General features: G+C 44.6%; 1 protein-coding gene across 3 annotated transcripts in view; it reads left to right on the top strand.

Annotated features, from left to right (window-relative positions):
- Window positions 1–1,209: 1,209 nt before the first annotated feature.
- EGLN1 (egl-9 family hypoxia inducible factor 1) overlaps window positions 1,210–14,002 on the top strand; it is a 42,981-nt gene continuing 30,188 nt past the window's right edge. For all 3 annotated transcript variants that reach the window (XR_004374129.2, XM_032783653.2, XM_032783652.2), the window contains exon 1: window positions 1,210–2,571. Coding sequence is in view for 2 of the 3 variants with exons in the window: in XM_032783653.2 (XP_032639544.1) it covers window positions 1,696–2,571 (876 nt within the window). In the remaining variant the exon portion in view is untranslated. The remainder of the gene's footprint in view (window positions 2,572–14,002) is intronic.

Below are 14,002 nucleotides of genomic sequence, written 5' to 3'. Positions count from 1 at the left end.
CCATGCCATCCTTACTTCTGCACTGCTGCTGGCGGTGGCTCTGCCTTCAGAACTGGGCTCCTGGCCGGCAGCTGCCATTCTCAGCTGCCCAGCTCTGAAGGCAGCACTGCTACCAGCAGCAGCGCAGAAATAAGGGTAGCAATAATGCAACCCCCCCTACAGTAACCTTGCGACCCCCGCACAACTCCTTTTTGAGTCAGGACCTGCACAGTTACAGCATGAAATTTCAGATTTAAATAGCTGAAATAATGAAATTTACAATTCAAAAAATCTTATGACTGTGAAATTGACCAACATGAACTCTGAATTTGGTAGGACCCTATTTATGTGTATTGCTTTTCAGTGAAGGAGCCTGGTGCACTTTACTAACGTGGATATGTATTATTAGCCCTCTTTTATGGATGAGGCTACTGGGACACCAAGAAATTAAAGGGATGCCATTAACCTGTAATCTAATTTTTTAAAAAGTAGTTTCTATCCCCCTGGTAGCTGTTGTCATTTAACAACCAAATTGTCTTTCTTGGGGGGGCGGGGAGTGTTTTCCTCTCCACTGTTGCTCTGCAAAACACCCCCCTCCATCCTAAATAAACAAACAAGAGCAGAACCTGTGTACATGAGAAACCATAGTGTAATTGACTATGCAGAAAGTGTTGTCAAATGCCCAGTTTTGCAAACCTTTCCATTATAGTAACCTTAGGTCTTTTAACTATAGTAAGTAAATAATTTTCAGACAGAAGTGTGAATTCAAGCTGTTTCCCTTTAAGTGACTTGCCCAAGGCCACTCAGTAGATCAGTGGCAGAATTTGGGACTGTAACTCATGTCCTACTATGTACCAGACACACCACTTCTTATGTTTCTACAGCACTGAGCACATGGCTGCTAAATAACTGTAGTTCATTTAGCAGACCACAGTGCAAATCACAGGGAAGGGAGGCTGAGAAGGTCAGAACAGACTTTTGTTAAATGTGGGTGCTTGTTTCCAAGGTTTTGGTTTGGCCTCAGCTCCAACTGGGCTCCGCAGAGAGAGCAAAGGGGTGTCTACTCACGTCCTGGCAGGGCTGTTTAAAGTGACCGAGGGCAAAATCCACCCGATCTGCTCTAACACAAACAAATCACGGCCTTTAAGGTGGCTGACAAACTAAAACCTCCCTCAAGAGGGGTGTTACAGCCCCACCCCCAACGCTGCAGCAGTGCTGAGCTGGCCCGCACTCCCCCTCCTCTGCGGCCCCGCCCCGGCCGCGCAGGCTGGCTGGAAGTGGCGTACGTGCAAAGCGGGCAGAGATAGTGGCGCCTCCTCCTCGCCCCCACACCCCCGCCCCCGACTCAGGCAGCGGCGAGGCGAAAGGAGGAGACGTCGACCCGCACCGGGAAGAGGAGGAGACCCTAGTTCCCGGCGCAGAGCGGGGAGACGGCGGCCCCGGCACTCCCAGCTTCCTCCCTTGCCGGAGCAGCGATGAGGCGGTGGCGAGTCTGAGCCCCTGGGGAGATCAGAGCGCCCTCGGCTCCCGCGGGTGCCCGCTCCTCACCCAGGAGGAGGCCCAGGGTCCGTCGCGGGAGGCAGGCAGGGGAGCGGAGGCCGCCGCGGAGCTGGGACGGCCATGATGCAGTGAGAGCTGCCTGCCCTCCCAGGCTCCCTCCCAGCGTGGTCCGCCTGAGCGCTGCTGCCCCCGCCGAGCACCAGGGGCGGCGGCGCCATGGCCAATGACAGCGGCGGGGGTAGCGGGGCCGGCCAGGGCAGCGGCGGCGGCAGCGAGCGGGACCGGCAGTACTGCGAGCTGTGCGGGAAGATGGAGAACCTGCTGCGGTGCGGCCGCTGCCGCAGCTCCTTCTACTGCAGCAAGGAGCACCAGCGCCAGGACTGGAAAAAACACAAGCTCATCTGCCGCAGCGGTGGCGGCGCGGCGACGGCAGGGGGCGCTGCCGAGCACCACGCCGGGGCCGCCGCGGGAGCAGGCGGCGGCAGGGAGGAGGGAGCCGTGGCTAAGAAGGTGCCGCCGGGCGCGGGCCCCGACGCGGAGGAGGAGGCTGCAGCTGCGGCGCCTCTGACCAACAACCAAGTTCCCACGGGTGCTGCTGCGCTGTCCGAGGCGGCGGCCCCCGCCGAAGAGGAGGCTGCGGCGGCGGCGGCTCCGGGCGGGGAGGCGGGGCTCGTGTACCGGGACAAATCCAACCTGTACCCGGGCGGGGGCCAGGCCGGGGCCGGCGGGGGCGCGCTGCGGCCGAATGGGCAGACCAAGTCGCTGATGCCGCAGCGGCTGGCGCTGGAGTACATCGTGCCCTGCATGAACAAGCACGGCATCTGCGTGGTGGACGAGTTCCTCGGCAAGGAGGTGGGCGGGCGCATCGCCCGGGAGGTGCGGGCCCTGCACCACACTGGCCGCTTCACCGACGGGCAGCTGGTCAGCCAGAAGAGCGACTCCTCCAAGGACATCCGCGGGGACAAGATCACCTGGGTGGAGGGCAAGGAGCCCGGCTGCCACACCATCGGGCTCCTCATGAACAGCATGGACGATCTCATCCGCCACTGCAATGGCAAGCTGGGCAACTACAAAATCAACGGCAGGACGAAAGTGAGTGACCCTCCCTTCCCCTCACCCATCTGCGGCTCGGCCTCCACCCCAAGCTCCCCAGTACCTGGGGCTTCTCCCCCATTTCCATGGTTTTGTTCAACATCTTGATTAATGAGCTGGATGATGGGATGGATTGCACCCTCAGCAAGTTTTCAGTTGGCAGTAAGCTGAGGGGAGAGGTAGATATGCTGGAGGGTAGGGATAGGGGCCGGAGTGATCTAGACAAATTGGAGGATTGGGCTAAAAGAAATCTGATGAGATTCTACAAGGATAAGTGCAGAGAGTCCTGCCCTGGAGGAAGAATCCCATGCACTACTACCGGCTGGGGACTAACGGGCTAAGCGGCACTTTTGCAGAAAAGGACCTAGGGATTACAGTGGGTGAGAAGCTGTTTATAAGTCAGCAGTGTGCCCTTGTTTCCAAGAAGGCCAATAGCATGTGAGCTGTGTTAGTAGGAGCATTGCCAGCAGATTGAGGGAAGTGATTATTCTCCTCTGTTTGGCACTGGTGAGGCCACACCTGGAGTATTGCATCCAGTTTTGGTCCCCCCGCTACAGATGGGATGTGGACAGATTGAAGAGAGTCCAGCTGAGGGCAACGAAAATTATTAGGGGCCTGGGGTATGTGATTTATGAGGAGAGGCTAAATAACCCCAGTTCCCTCAGTCTGCAGAAGAGAGATGTGATTGGGGGATTTGATAGCAGCCTTCAGCTAGCTGAAGTGGAGTTCCAAAGAGGATGGAGCTAGGCTGTTTTCGGTGGAGGCAAATGACAGAACAAGAAGCAATGGTCTCAAGTTGCATTGGGGGAGGTCTAGGTTGGATATTAGGAAACACTGTTTCACTAGAAGGGTGGTGAAGCTCTAGAATGGGTTAAGGTGGTGGAATCTCCATGCTTAGAGGTTTTTAAGGCACAGCTTGACAAATCCCTGGCTGGGATGATTTACTTGGGGTTGGACCTGCTTTGAGAAGGGGATTGGACTAGATGACCTCCTGAGGTCCCTTCCAACTCTGATATTCTATGATTCTGTCCACTTTTCTAGCATCTCCTCGAAGGCCAAGCAGTGCCATGGTTAATGGGTTAGATCATCACCTCTCCCTGCCCTTCTGTCTCACTATGAAGGGGCAACTCAAGTGAAAATTGAAAAATAAAATAGTTGGGTCTATTTCCGCTTGTCAAAAATGCCACTGACAGGCAAGCTCCACTGATACCAATATTGAGCATCTTAGTCAATTTTGTCACTGTGCAGCACCAAAGAAACTCTGCTGGAAATAGCAACAGTAAGATTATATGGACAGCATTTTAACTGCTGTGTTGTCTAACCCTGTTTAGAACTCTCTCAGATTTTCATTGTAAGTGTAATCATAGGCTTGGCAGGGGCCAAGGATTGGATAGTCCTGGAAACTGAACAGCTTCTCATTCCTAGAGGGTTGTCCCTAAATGTCAGGGTGGGGTAATGTGTATTGCTGGTGAGTGAGGTAATATCTTTTATTGGACCAGCTCCTGTTGGTTACAGACACAAGCTTTTGAGCCACATAGAGCTTTGGGAAAAATAAAGACCTGAAGAAGAGCTTTGTGTGGCTCAAAATAAATAAAAAATACCACCTCACCCATCTTGTGTCTCTCATATCCTGGGACCCACATGGCTAAAACTACCCTGCATACAACAGTGATTGCTGCTGTCAGTACTGTGCCTGTTCTGTGTCTGACTTCCATTTCTGGGACAGTCAGCGGGCATGCTTTCATAAATGCTACATCCCATATGCAAAACCGTAATACTGTATTAAAAGTCTGAACTCATACAGCACAATCCTTGTTTGTGAAAGTATAAGAAACACAGCTTCAAATAGAAGTGTCTCTCCTTTTGAGAAAGATGAGGCAGGTCTGTAATGTCAAGGTTGCTACAGGACTTGTTAGTTCTAATTTTCCTCTTCTCTATCCTCTTATATGCACAGCAGTTTTTTATTCTGAATGTGGCAAAAAACTCATATTGTACAGATGGGAAAATAGTTTTGAAAATGATGCAGTTTAATTTGACCAACTTGAGTTTTTTCTTTTTCTTCATAAGACAGCTCTGAAGATATACAGAATCTGCTGTGGAAACTCTCTCACTCTACACATGGGTGAAAATGATCCTCCTTTAAATTCTGTTTGAACTTTTTTCCCCTGAAAATTTGGAATGTGAGGGTCACTGTCTGTAGTGTTCCCCTTTAGATATTAAATAATTTGATCATTTTGGAAATCTCATGCTGCAACAGCGTCTGATCAGTTTCTCATGATTGCTTCAGTTTATAAATTCTGAAATAGTAATTCTTGTTATGAATACTTCTAGAATTACTTAGTGGGTGTTTGCTTATGAAGATGCTCATGGCAGTGAAGGCTGTAGCATGTATGTAGTCTGTTAAATAACCATGAGTTGCTTTGGTGTAGTAATACAGAAAGTGTTGTAAATAGGTGTTTGCATAAAACTGCCAGATATGGGACTCTGGCTTACAGAGTGACTATAATATGTTAGATTGAAATATTTGGCACACTTATGAATACAACAACATGGAAATTATTGGGTAAGTACCCAGGTATTTTTTTTAATAAGTTTGTAACTTGATGACCTGTAGTGGAGTCATCAGGCAGTGTGTTTTTATAACCTACTGTAAAATGTAAATGGTGAGGAGAGGAAAGGTGTGATTGTTTTGTGAGATGTTTTCTTTGCCAGTTTTGCCAAAAATTAGTTCATTCATATTTTCCTTAGTGTTTTGGGTGTGTGTGTGGGTGTTTTTGTGTTTTTTTTGAGACACTCGCCCTCTTAATATGGAATTCAAAGTTTCATGTCATAGTCATCCTGACGTGCAACTGTTTTTTTGAGTTCTTAAAGAAAAAAAATCACAGCCTTTACAGGAGACTGTATAGGACATCTCTAAGTTAAATAAAAGTCCTAGTAATAAAGAAGAAAATCAGACATTTTAAACGTTTGCAAAAAAAATGAAACATCATTTTCAGCTAAATTTCTGACAACTTGGTACTTCTGTTGCAACATAAGAATGTTAGTGTGAACTGCTAAAAAGCAATGTGTGTCTGTTGCACTGTGACAGACTCTTCTTGCTGCAGAGCATCAGCTAGTAGGAAGCTGTGGGGGAGAGGGAGAAACTGGAAGGGGGTAGCCCTGGCCCTCTTTGGGATATAGTAAGTTATATAGATTTCCCTGCTGATTGAGAGTGTGTGGAATTTTGTTTGTGTACCTTGGTGTACTGACACTTAATTTGAAAGGTTATTATGTTGGAAACTGCTGGCTGACGTACTATGATTGTGTGGGTTTCTTGCGTAACTCCATAGCATGGCATTTGTTATCCTTCAAGTAAGTATTCCACTCAAAAAATCCTTAAAGTTAAAATATTACAAAACAGCCTCCTAAAATCTGTGTCGCATTGTTAGATTTAAAATTGAAGTAGTACTATCTGAATGGTAATCCTTCGTTTTCCCTGGCCTCTGCCTTTTTGTAATTTAGACCCCAATCCTGCAGTTTACGATAGATGGATAGTATGGTGAAAACAGGAAGACTGGGGCTTAGAGGAAGGACTGTTGGAGTTGCCACACAGCATCAAATTATTAGTTCATTTAGTCTAGTATCCTACCAGCTTCTGGCAGTGGCCAATACCTGATGCTTCAGAGGTGGTTACACCTCCACCTCAGAAACCACCTGGCTAATTGTGAAATGATGTACATGCGCAGGAGAGAATTCCTTCCTGCAGTTAGTTCTAAATGGAGTAAGAATAAGACTGATGGAATGTGGTTAGTCCTACTTGGATGCAATCTGTACTTTCTGAAATCTCTGGGGATGTGTTATGGACAAGATCTCTCCAAGAGATGAAAAGGGTTAGAGAGATGTTGCTTTTCTCTCCTCTCTTTTTCCCTTGCTTTCCTAGTAGTAGGGGCTAATGCTTGTGCTGCTGGGGATAAACTTACTTCCTCAGCAACTTCAGCAGGGACAAAGTGGAAGTCAGTGAATTGACAAGAATCGTTCTCTTGAGTGGGTTAGAGAACAGACAAAAGGAAAGAAGAGGGAAAAGTCTTAAAAGGAAGGTTAAAATTGCCAAGGTATTTGGTCTAGTGCAGGGGTCGGCAGCCTTTCAGAAGTGGTGTGCCGTGTCTTCATTTATTCATTCTAATTTAACGTTTCGCGTGCCAGTAATACATTTTAATGTTTTTAGAAGATCTCTTTCTATAAGTCTATAATATATAACTAAACTATTGTTGTATGTCAAGTAAATAAGATTTTTAAAATGTTTAAGCAGCTTCATTTAAAATTAAATTAAAATGCAGAGCCCCCTGAACCGGTGGTCAGGACCTGGGCAGTGTGAGTGCCACTGAAAATCAGCTCATGTGCCGCAGGTTGCCTATCCCGGTCTAGTGTATGCCTGTCCCGGTCTACTGTATACTTCTGAACCAAGCTTATTCACTTACTCCCACAGCTAACAGGGACTAGGAGTGCTATGAAAACTTATATTTATTTCTTCCTAGCTCAGTCTCCACCAGCTGTACAGAATTGCACTTGAGCTACTCCTTCAGAGTGCTTTCTCTGTTTGGCAAGAGTAGCATAGTGAAACTAATCAGGATCACCTGATTGAGTACTACAGTTCTGGGGAGGAAAATAGTAGAGATGGAACAATAAAATGTCTTGTCTGGCCTTTTGTACTTGTGTCTTGAAAACAGATTTTTTTGTTGTTGTTGAAGGTGTGGAGAGGATGAGTATTGGCTCAGAAGTCACCACAGCATTTTTGAATGTTTGACCTTTTACCAGCACTGGTCCCCAAGCCCTGTAAACAAACTTGTTCTGTTATGAGAAGGAATGAATTGTAAATAACTCCAGTCCATAGCCTGCTGTAATAAAAGGGTACGAATTATGTTGTTTCATAAATGTTTCATTGGCTGACAACAACAGTAATATTTTACACCTTTTTCAATCTTCTACTTTCTTTTTTCTAGAGATGCAAAAGCAAAAACTCTCTTCTTTAGCTAATAGCTGGATGCCTTTACAGAAGTGAGTGGATTGCTGAGAAAGGACAAAATGCCATTTTAATGGCTAATACTATTGAAAAACATCCAAAAATTTAAGTAATTGATTTCAGTACTGAAAGTTTTTCCTCAGTAAGCAGTTGAGACATGATCATTTATATGATCATCAGTTCAGATTTAATCAAGGCTTATATGGTGGTGGAGTATGGGTCATTACCATTAGAAGGCTATTTAGTAAGGGGTAGTCTACACTGGCAATGCTAAAGTGCTGCCCTGGCAGCACTTTAACGTGGCTTGTGTGGTTGCGGCTTTGTGGACATCACTACAAAAATATTTCTTACACTAGTTAGTAGGCTTAGTTTAATTCAATCAGTTTAAATTGATTTTAAAATCTACTTTAAACCAGTGCAAATCCCTAACAGATGCACTTGTTCACCTTAATTTGATAGTTAGCAGTGCAAACTAAAATGACTTAAACAAGAGTTTATTTACATTGGAGGCTTGCACTGGTTTAAGTAGATCAATTTAAAATCAACTTCCTCAAACCACAGTGACTTTAAAATCTGCTTTATTTGCATTCCTTATCACATTTAACATCACTGTGTGAAAGTTTCAGGTGTCTCAGATGACCTTCAGGTAGTCAGAACTTCACTGTATATTCTTTTGCAAAGATAAGGTACAAATGTGACCATTCTTTTCAAAACATGCCCTTTTTAAAATCCGAAAGGATGTATCCCTAAAGCAGTGACTAAAAAGTGGGTAGCACATTTAAAACAAATTATGCTTGATGCTCCACTGCACTTGGGTTCTGCTTAGAAGCGAAGGGAAGTGTAGACTGGGAGGGAGTCAATTGTAGCTTTCCGCTTGACTATTATTATTTAATATTTGTATTTCTGCTGCACCTACGGGCCCTATTGAGAGAGCAGGACTATATTATGCTAGGCCCTATACCAGAGGTCAGCAGCCTTTCAGAAGTGGTGTGCCGGGTCTTCATTTATTCACTCTGATTTAAGGTTTCGCGTGCTGGTAATACATTTTAACGTTTTTAGAAGGTTTCTTTCTATAAGTCTATAATATATAACTAAACTATTGTTGTATGTAAAGTAAATAAGGTATTTAAAAATGTTTAAGAAGCTTCATTTAAAATTAAATTAAAATGCAGAGCCCCCCCGACCGGTGGGCAGGACCCGGGCAGTGTGAGTGCCACTGAAAATCAGCTCGTGCCGCCTTCAGCACGCGTGCCACCGGTTGCCTACCCCTGCCCTATATAAACATGGAACAAAAAGGTGGTCTCTCAGCTATTTTGTCCTGGCTTAAGTTAAAGCTGCAAGGTGAGCAAGTTTAATTTACACTGTTGATGTAAGGTCTCTCAGGGTCCTTAGTCCAGTGGAGAATTGGGTGTATTAGAGCCCCACTCTGACATGCCCCTTAGTTGCCCAAGTGCCTCCTTCTTTTTACGCTAGAGTAAAGCTCCAACACATGGTGCAGTAGAGTTGGCAGAGGAGGCTTCTGAGCTGGTGGTGAAGAGTCCCCTTACACGGGGAGAATTCTTCAGAGACAATCTGCTGGGTGCTTTGCACCATATAAATTCACTTTTCACCACAAAAATAGTGGAAAGAGAACTTTGTGGACTGGAGATTCTGGACTATTGGTTATCAACCCTTAAGTATAACAACGTACTGATTTCCAAAATTACCATTATCTTGTTAAATTGCTAAGTATCATGGGGAATTAAATCCAGTGATACAGCATGCACCACTGGATTTAATTCTGAGTCTGTAGCCAAATTGCATTCTGGACAAAATGCTGTTTTGGACGCTTTCTCATACGTTTTCCCTCTAAATGACACCATTTGAGACTCTGATAATGTGTCACAGTACAATCCTCACTGTTTTTCCTGGAATAGATAGATATTCCTGGCATGTTGGGGATTGGGGGGGGGGGGGGCAGTATAATTTCTGGCTCTGATTCTGGTCTTTCCCAACCATTACACAGAGCAGGCTTTGGATAAAAAGTCTTTTCTGTTCCTAGTCTGTAGAATTTGCTTACATTAGTAGGATTACATAATAATGTTACTGTTGGAAAGTTAGTTTCTAAGAAGTCAAAATTATTTCTAGAAAGTTAGTAAATCTAATCTTATAAGAGCTCCAGCATCTATGTCCTAACTCTTTTATGATACATATGCCCCCAAAATCTATCCTTACTATACTCAGCTTTTATATTGTCTACTCAATTGTAATTTAATCTCCTGGTGTCAGATTGCTAGTAGTCCTTTCTGGTAAAATTTTACATAGCCAAAGCTATGGAGAAATCTTTTTCCTTGTGTGGTGGTTCATTGAAAGCACATTTCATATTCCAGTATGTGATGTGGCTGGACTAGCTGGATCTTTACTCTCATCTGCCTTTTGGTAGGGCAAGGGGTTGGACACAGCCACCACAGTTATTTCATCCTATCACAGATGGCTGAATCTTGGTTTACACATACATTTCAGTTGACGTAGTGCTGGTGCTCAAGGGTGAGAAAAGTCCACTTCCCTGAGTGATGTAGCTATGCCAGCCTAAACTCCTGCTGTAGGTGTAGCTAGGTTGATGGGAGAATGCTTTTGTCAGCCTAGCTACCATTGCTTGGGAAGGTGGTGTTCTAACAGAGAATGAAAACCCCCTTCCATTACTATAGGCTGTGTCTGCTCTACAGGGTTATGCTAGCATAGCTATAGCACCATAGCTATGCCAGTGTAGTCCCCATGGCACAGATGTGGCCTAAACTTACAGGTTCTCATAGCGTCTACTTTCACCTTCAGTGGTTGAATTACAGTGGGTGATGAGGCTGGTTTATATGTTAAGCAAAAAAACCATGCTAATTCAGCATTGAAGTGAATGTTTTGTTCCCTCCTTCACTCATCCTTTATTCACCCCGATCCTCACTTTTACGAAAGGTGATTATATAGGTAAAGACCCTTTTATTTTTAAATGTAGGGTCCTCAGATGACCCTCTCTGTTGCATGTGTACTCACTGCCCAGTTCTTTAGAAAAAGAATGGCCATTTGCTTGCCCTAATTTTTGTGAACAATGGTTTAGCGATTAAAAAACTGCATTTTACTGTGTAACCTGAGTACTGACATATTACACAGATGTACAATGTGGTTATTTTTGTATGTAGTTAAATTAATAATGTTTACTTTAACATACAATAGAGGCAATGTATGTTAGTTATAAGAACATATACTTTTGCATAGCCTTACTTCGCTGTTTTTAACTTTCGTAACCTTAATGTAATGTTAAAGATTTTTTCTTAATTTTCTTGTTTCTGTTCATTCTAGACAAAAAAACTACGTCTCAGTCCCACTGTTTCCTTTCTCAGCCTCTCCTTGCCCTCCTCTTCTTCTCAGTCCATGCTTTGTTCAACATTCAAAGTACGACCTACTTTCTGCTGTTCTCTGGCTGTTCCTTCAGAAAGAACCCTGCTCCTTCCCACAAAAGTTGTGATGTGCAGCCCCCTTCTGGTGTCCAGTTCATGTTTGAATTATTGGTGGAGAAACAAGTTATACGCTTCTTTTAGATGCAAACTTATTTTTCCCCTCTTAAAGATGGCATAGTGACTAGGTCTTTGCTCCTGGCTTGAGTTAGGCCAGAATTCCTCTAGGTCTGAAAAGATTCTTGGCCCTTTCACTTTGAAACACAGATGGGCGTGCCTCCTTTAAAATGACCCTGTTTTACCCTTTAAAACGACCTGTTTTACATTAGTCCCCCTCAGCATAAGTACCAATGAGGTTCATGGTTCTGAAGGACTGTGAGGGTTATGACCAACCACTGCTTCTTCTGCAGCTTCTCCTTTTGGTGATGGAAATATCTTGCTTCAGAATCCTACAGTGAAGGCAAGTTGCCCACCTGTTCTCCTAAAGGCCTCTCTCCAGATTTTGACTCAAAGTGATTCCAGAGTGTGTTCCTATTCTAGACATTGAAAGAGTCTATTTCCTCCATGTGCCTTGGTATCCATCCCACTGAAGCCCTCTCTCATTCCTTTAGAATGCCCTTTTGTGGCCATACTGGAGCCCTGGGGTTCTTATTGGAAACACACTTCACATATACCATCCCAGAGAGAGTGAGTGTTTATTTGGAGGCAGAAAACTGCTCAGCCTTAAGAAACCCCTCTTGAGAGAGAACATCCCAAAGAAGTCTCTGAGGAGGAACAATGTCATGAGGAGGACATCAGTCTGTGCCAGGATGGGTTACTCTCCCAATAAATGAGACCCCTTTAGAACCTAAAAAAAACTGTCTGGCAGATGCCAGCTACTATAGCCCCAATAGCCAAGAAAGCTGACAAAAGATATTTTGTGTCTTCTGGGGGAGCTGTATATCTGTATTCTTCTCTTGTAGTAAGGCTTTCTTGTAGTAGCAGCTGCAAATAAAAAGAGCAGACAACTTCACTCTAAAATAGCTCTGACTGAAAGGGATCCAAAATGTTTTGTTCCATTTGCTCATAAAAATTATTTATCTCCAAGTTTGCAGTTGAGAATCTGTAATATCGAGCACTTGTAGTATGGTATGTTTTTTTTTTTTTCCTCTCAACTACATTGAATTTGCAGACTTTATTGAGAAATTGCCACAAGATCACAGAGAAGGTCAGTTAATAGTGAGTGTCTTTATGAGCATCTCTGACTGCTGCAGATACTGCTTCATGCTCCATGGCAGTATCAGTGGTGATGCAGTGCTCATCCTGGCTCCAGACATCAATAATCCTTAGAGGGGTCCAATCCACGGTAGAGGATCGTCTGCTTGAGGTCCCCAGTCTAGTCAGTAGAAAGACAGATGTTGCCCTCCATGTTCTTTAGGAATTTCTGCACTACCTTTGGTGCATACACATCTGCAGCAAAAAGGAAGCATGCTAAGTCCCAGACTTACTCCAGGCTGAGAACAGCCCCCCAGGTTCCTCCTGTTACCAGAAACAATAACCTCAGAGTTTCTTAGGAAGTGGCACAGATTGAGGAGGGCAGGAAAAAAGATCAACAGCAACTACTATCCCCTCGCTGTCAAAATTTTTCAGTAAACAATCTTTCTGATGTGTTGAGTGAGCGCTACAAACTAACTCTGACTCCTCTTCCTCCTTCTCTAAAATTCTTTGGAAACCTCTTCCTATTTTGGGGGTTGTGGAATGTTATAACTAAGGTTATGATTTAGTCATGGATTCTGTGACTTTACTGGACCTCTGACTTCTTCAGCTGTCAGCAGCCAAAACTGGGGCTGGGACTGGAACTGAAGTTGAGGCTACGCTCCCCACATAGCCACATGGCAAAGGCTGCCGCTGGGGCCATGCACTCCTGCCCCACAGCTTGTACCGGACTCCATGAACTTTTGTTTTTTGCCCGTGACCTGTCAGTGACGTTTACTAAAAATAATCATGAAAAAAATCTTAGCCTTAATTATAATAGATGTGGTCTGAGAGATCATTACATCTGATTATACAGTTCAGTTCTGTACTACACCTACCCACAACCCAGCGTCCCACTCCTTATTCAGGCACCCCTCTCACATGAGACTAGTCACTTCTTGGTTGAGCTCCCTCCTCTCTGAGCTAAAGAGTTTCCTCCACAACGCAGAAGAAAAGATTTCTGTTCCGAATACTACTTCATATTGAAGAAGAATGGCGATTGGGCACCTATTCTGGATGCTTAGCATGAATGTTCGGTGGGAGGGTCCTAGACTGAAAGTCTGCACCACAGTTAAACATGTCCTTAGCCTGAATCAGCTGGCATGGGTCAACCACAAATGTTTAATTGCAGTGTAGACATACCCTAAGACAGGCAGAGGTTGCCTGTCTCAAGGGAAATTGGAAACCGTGTCCATGCTCATCACTCAACTTCAGACAGTTCCTCAAACAACAGCTAGGACTTGTGACAGTGAACTGGACCAGATAGTTCATTGCATTTCTGTTAACGTTGCATGCCAGACTACACCTATGTTGCATGCAGGGTCGGCTGAAGTACATATTCACCTTGTTAGAATGGGTCATGGCTTCTGAGTCAGAGTGGACTATATATAGCACTTGAAGAAAAAACAATTGCTTTCTTGTATAGCAATGCAGGACTGGAAGCAAGGGTAGTCAGTAGGTGGTCTGTGGGCCAAATCTGGACTGCCAGAAGCTTTTGAACCTACTGAAATCTTTTTATTTATTTATTATCATCATCGTTTTTTGTATTTTTCCGTGGAGTCTGGACCTTGACTATACCTTGACCAAGAAATTTGGACCTTGACAAAAAATAATTGATTACTCCTGATCTGGAAGGGACCTCCTGGATCAGAAAGTCCAGCCTCCTGCTATTGCAGGCAACCTAGTCCATGTAATCCTGGCTTTAAATTTATCAAACTCCATTTTAAAACTAGTTCGGTTGGTTTTCCCCCTCTACTCATATTGGAAGGCTGTT

This window comes from Chelonoidis abingdonii, chromosome 3 (assembly GCF_003597395.2).
Source record: "Chelonoidis abingdonii isolate Lonesome George chromosome 3, CheloAbing_2.0, whole genome shotgun sequence".
In the NCBI taxonomy this organism is placed as follows: domain Eukaryota; kingdom Metazoa; phylum Chordata; order Testudines; family Testudinidae; genus Chelonoidis; species Chelonoidis abingdonii.
The sequence above is the reverse complement of the archived record's forward strand: the minus strand, read 5'-3'. Positions and strand labels throughout refer to the sequence as shown.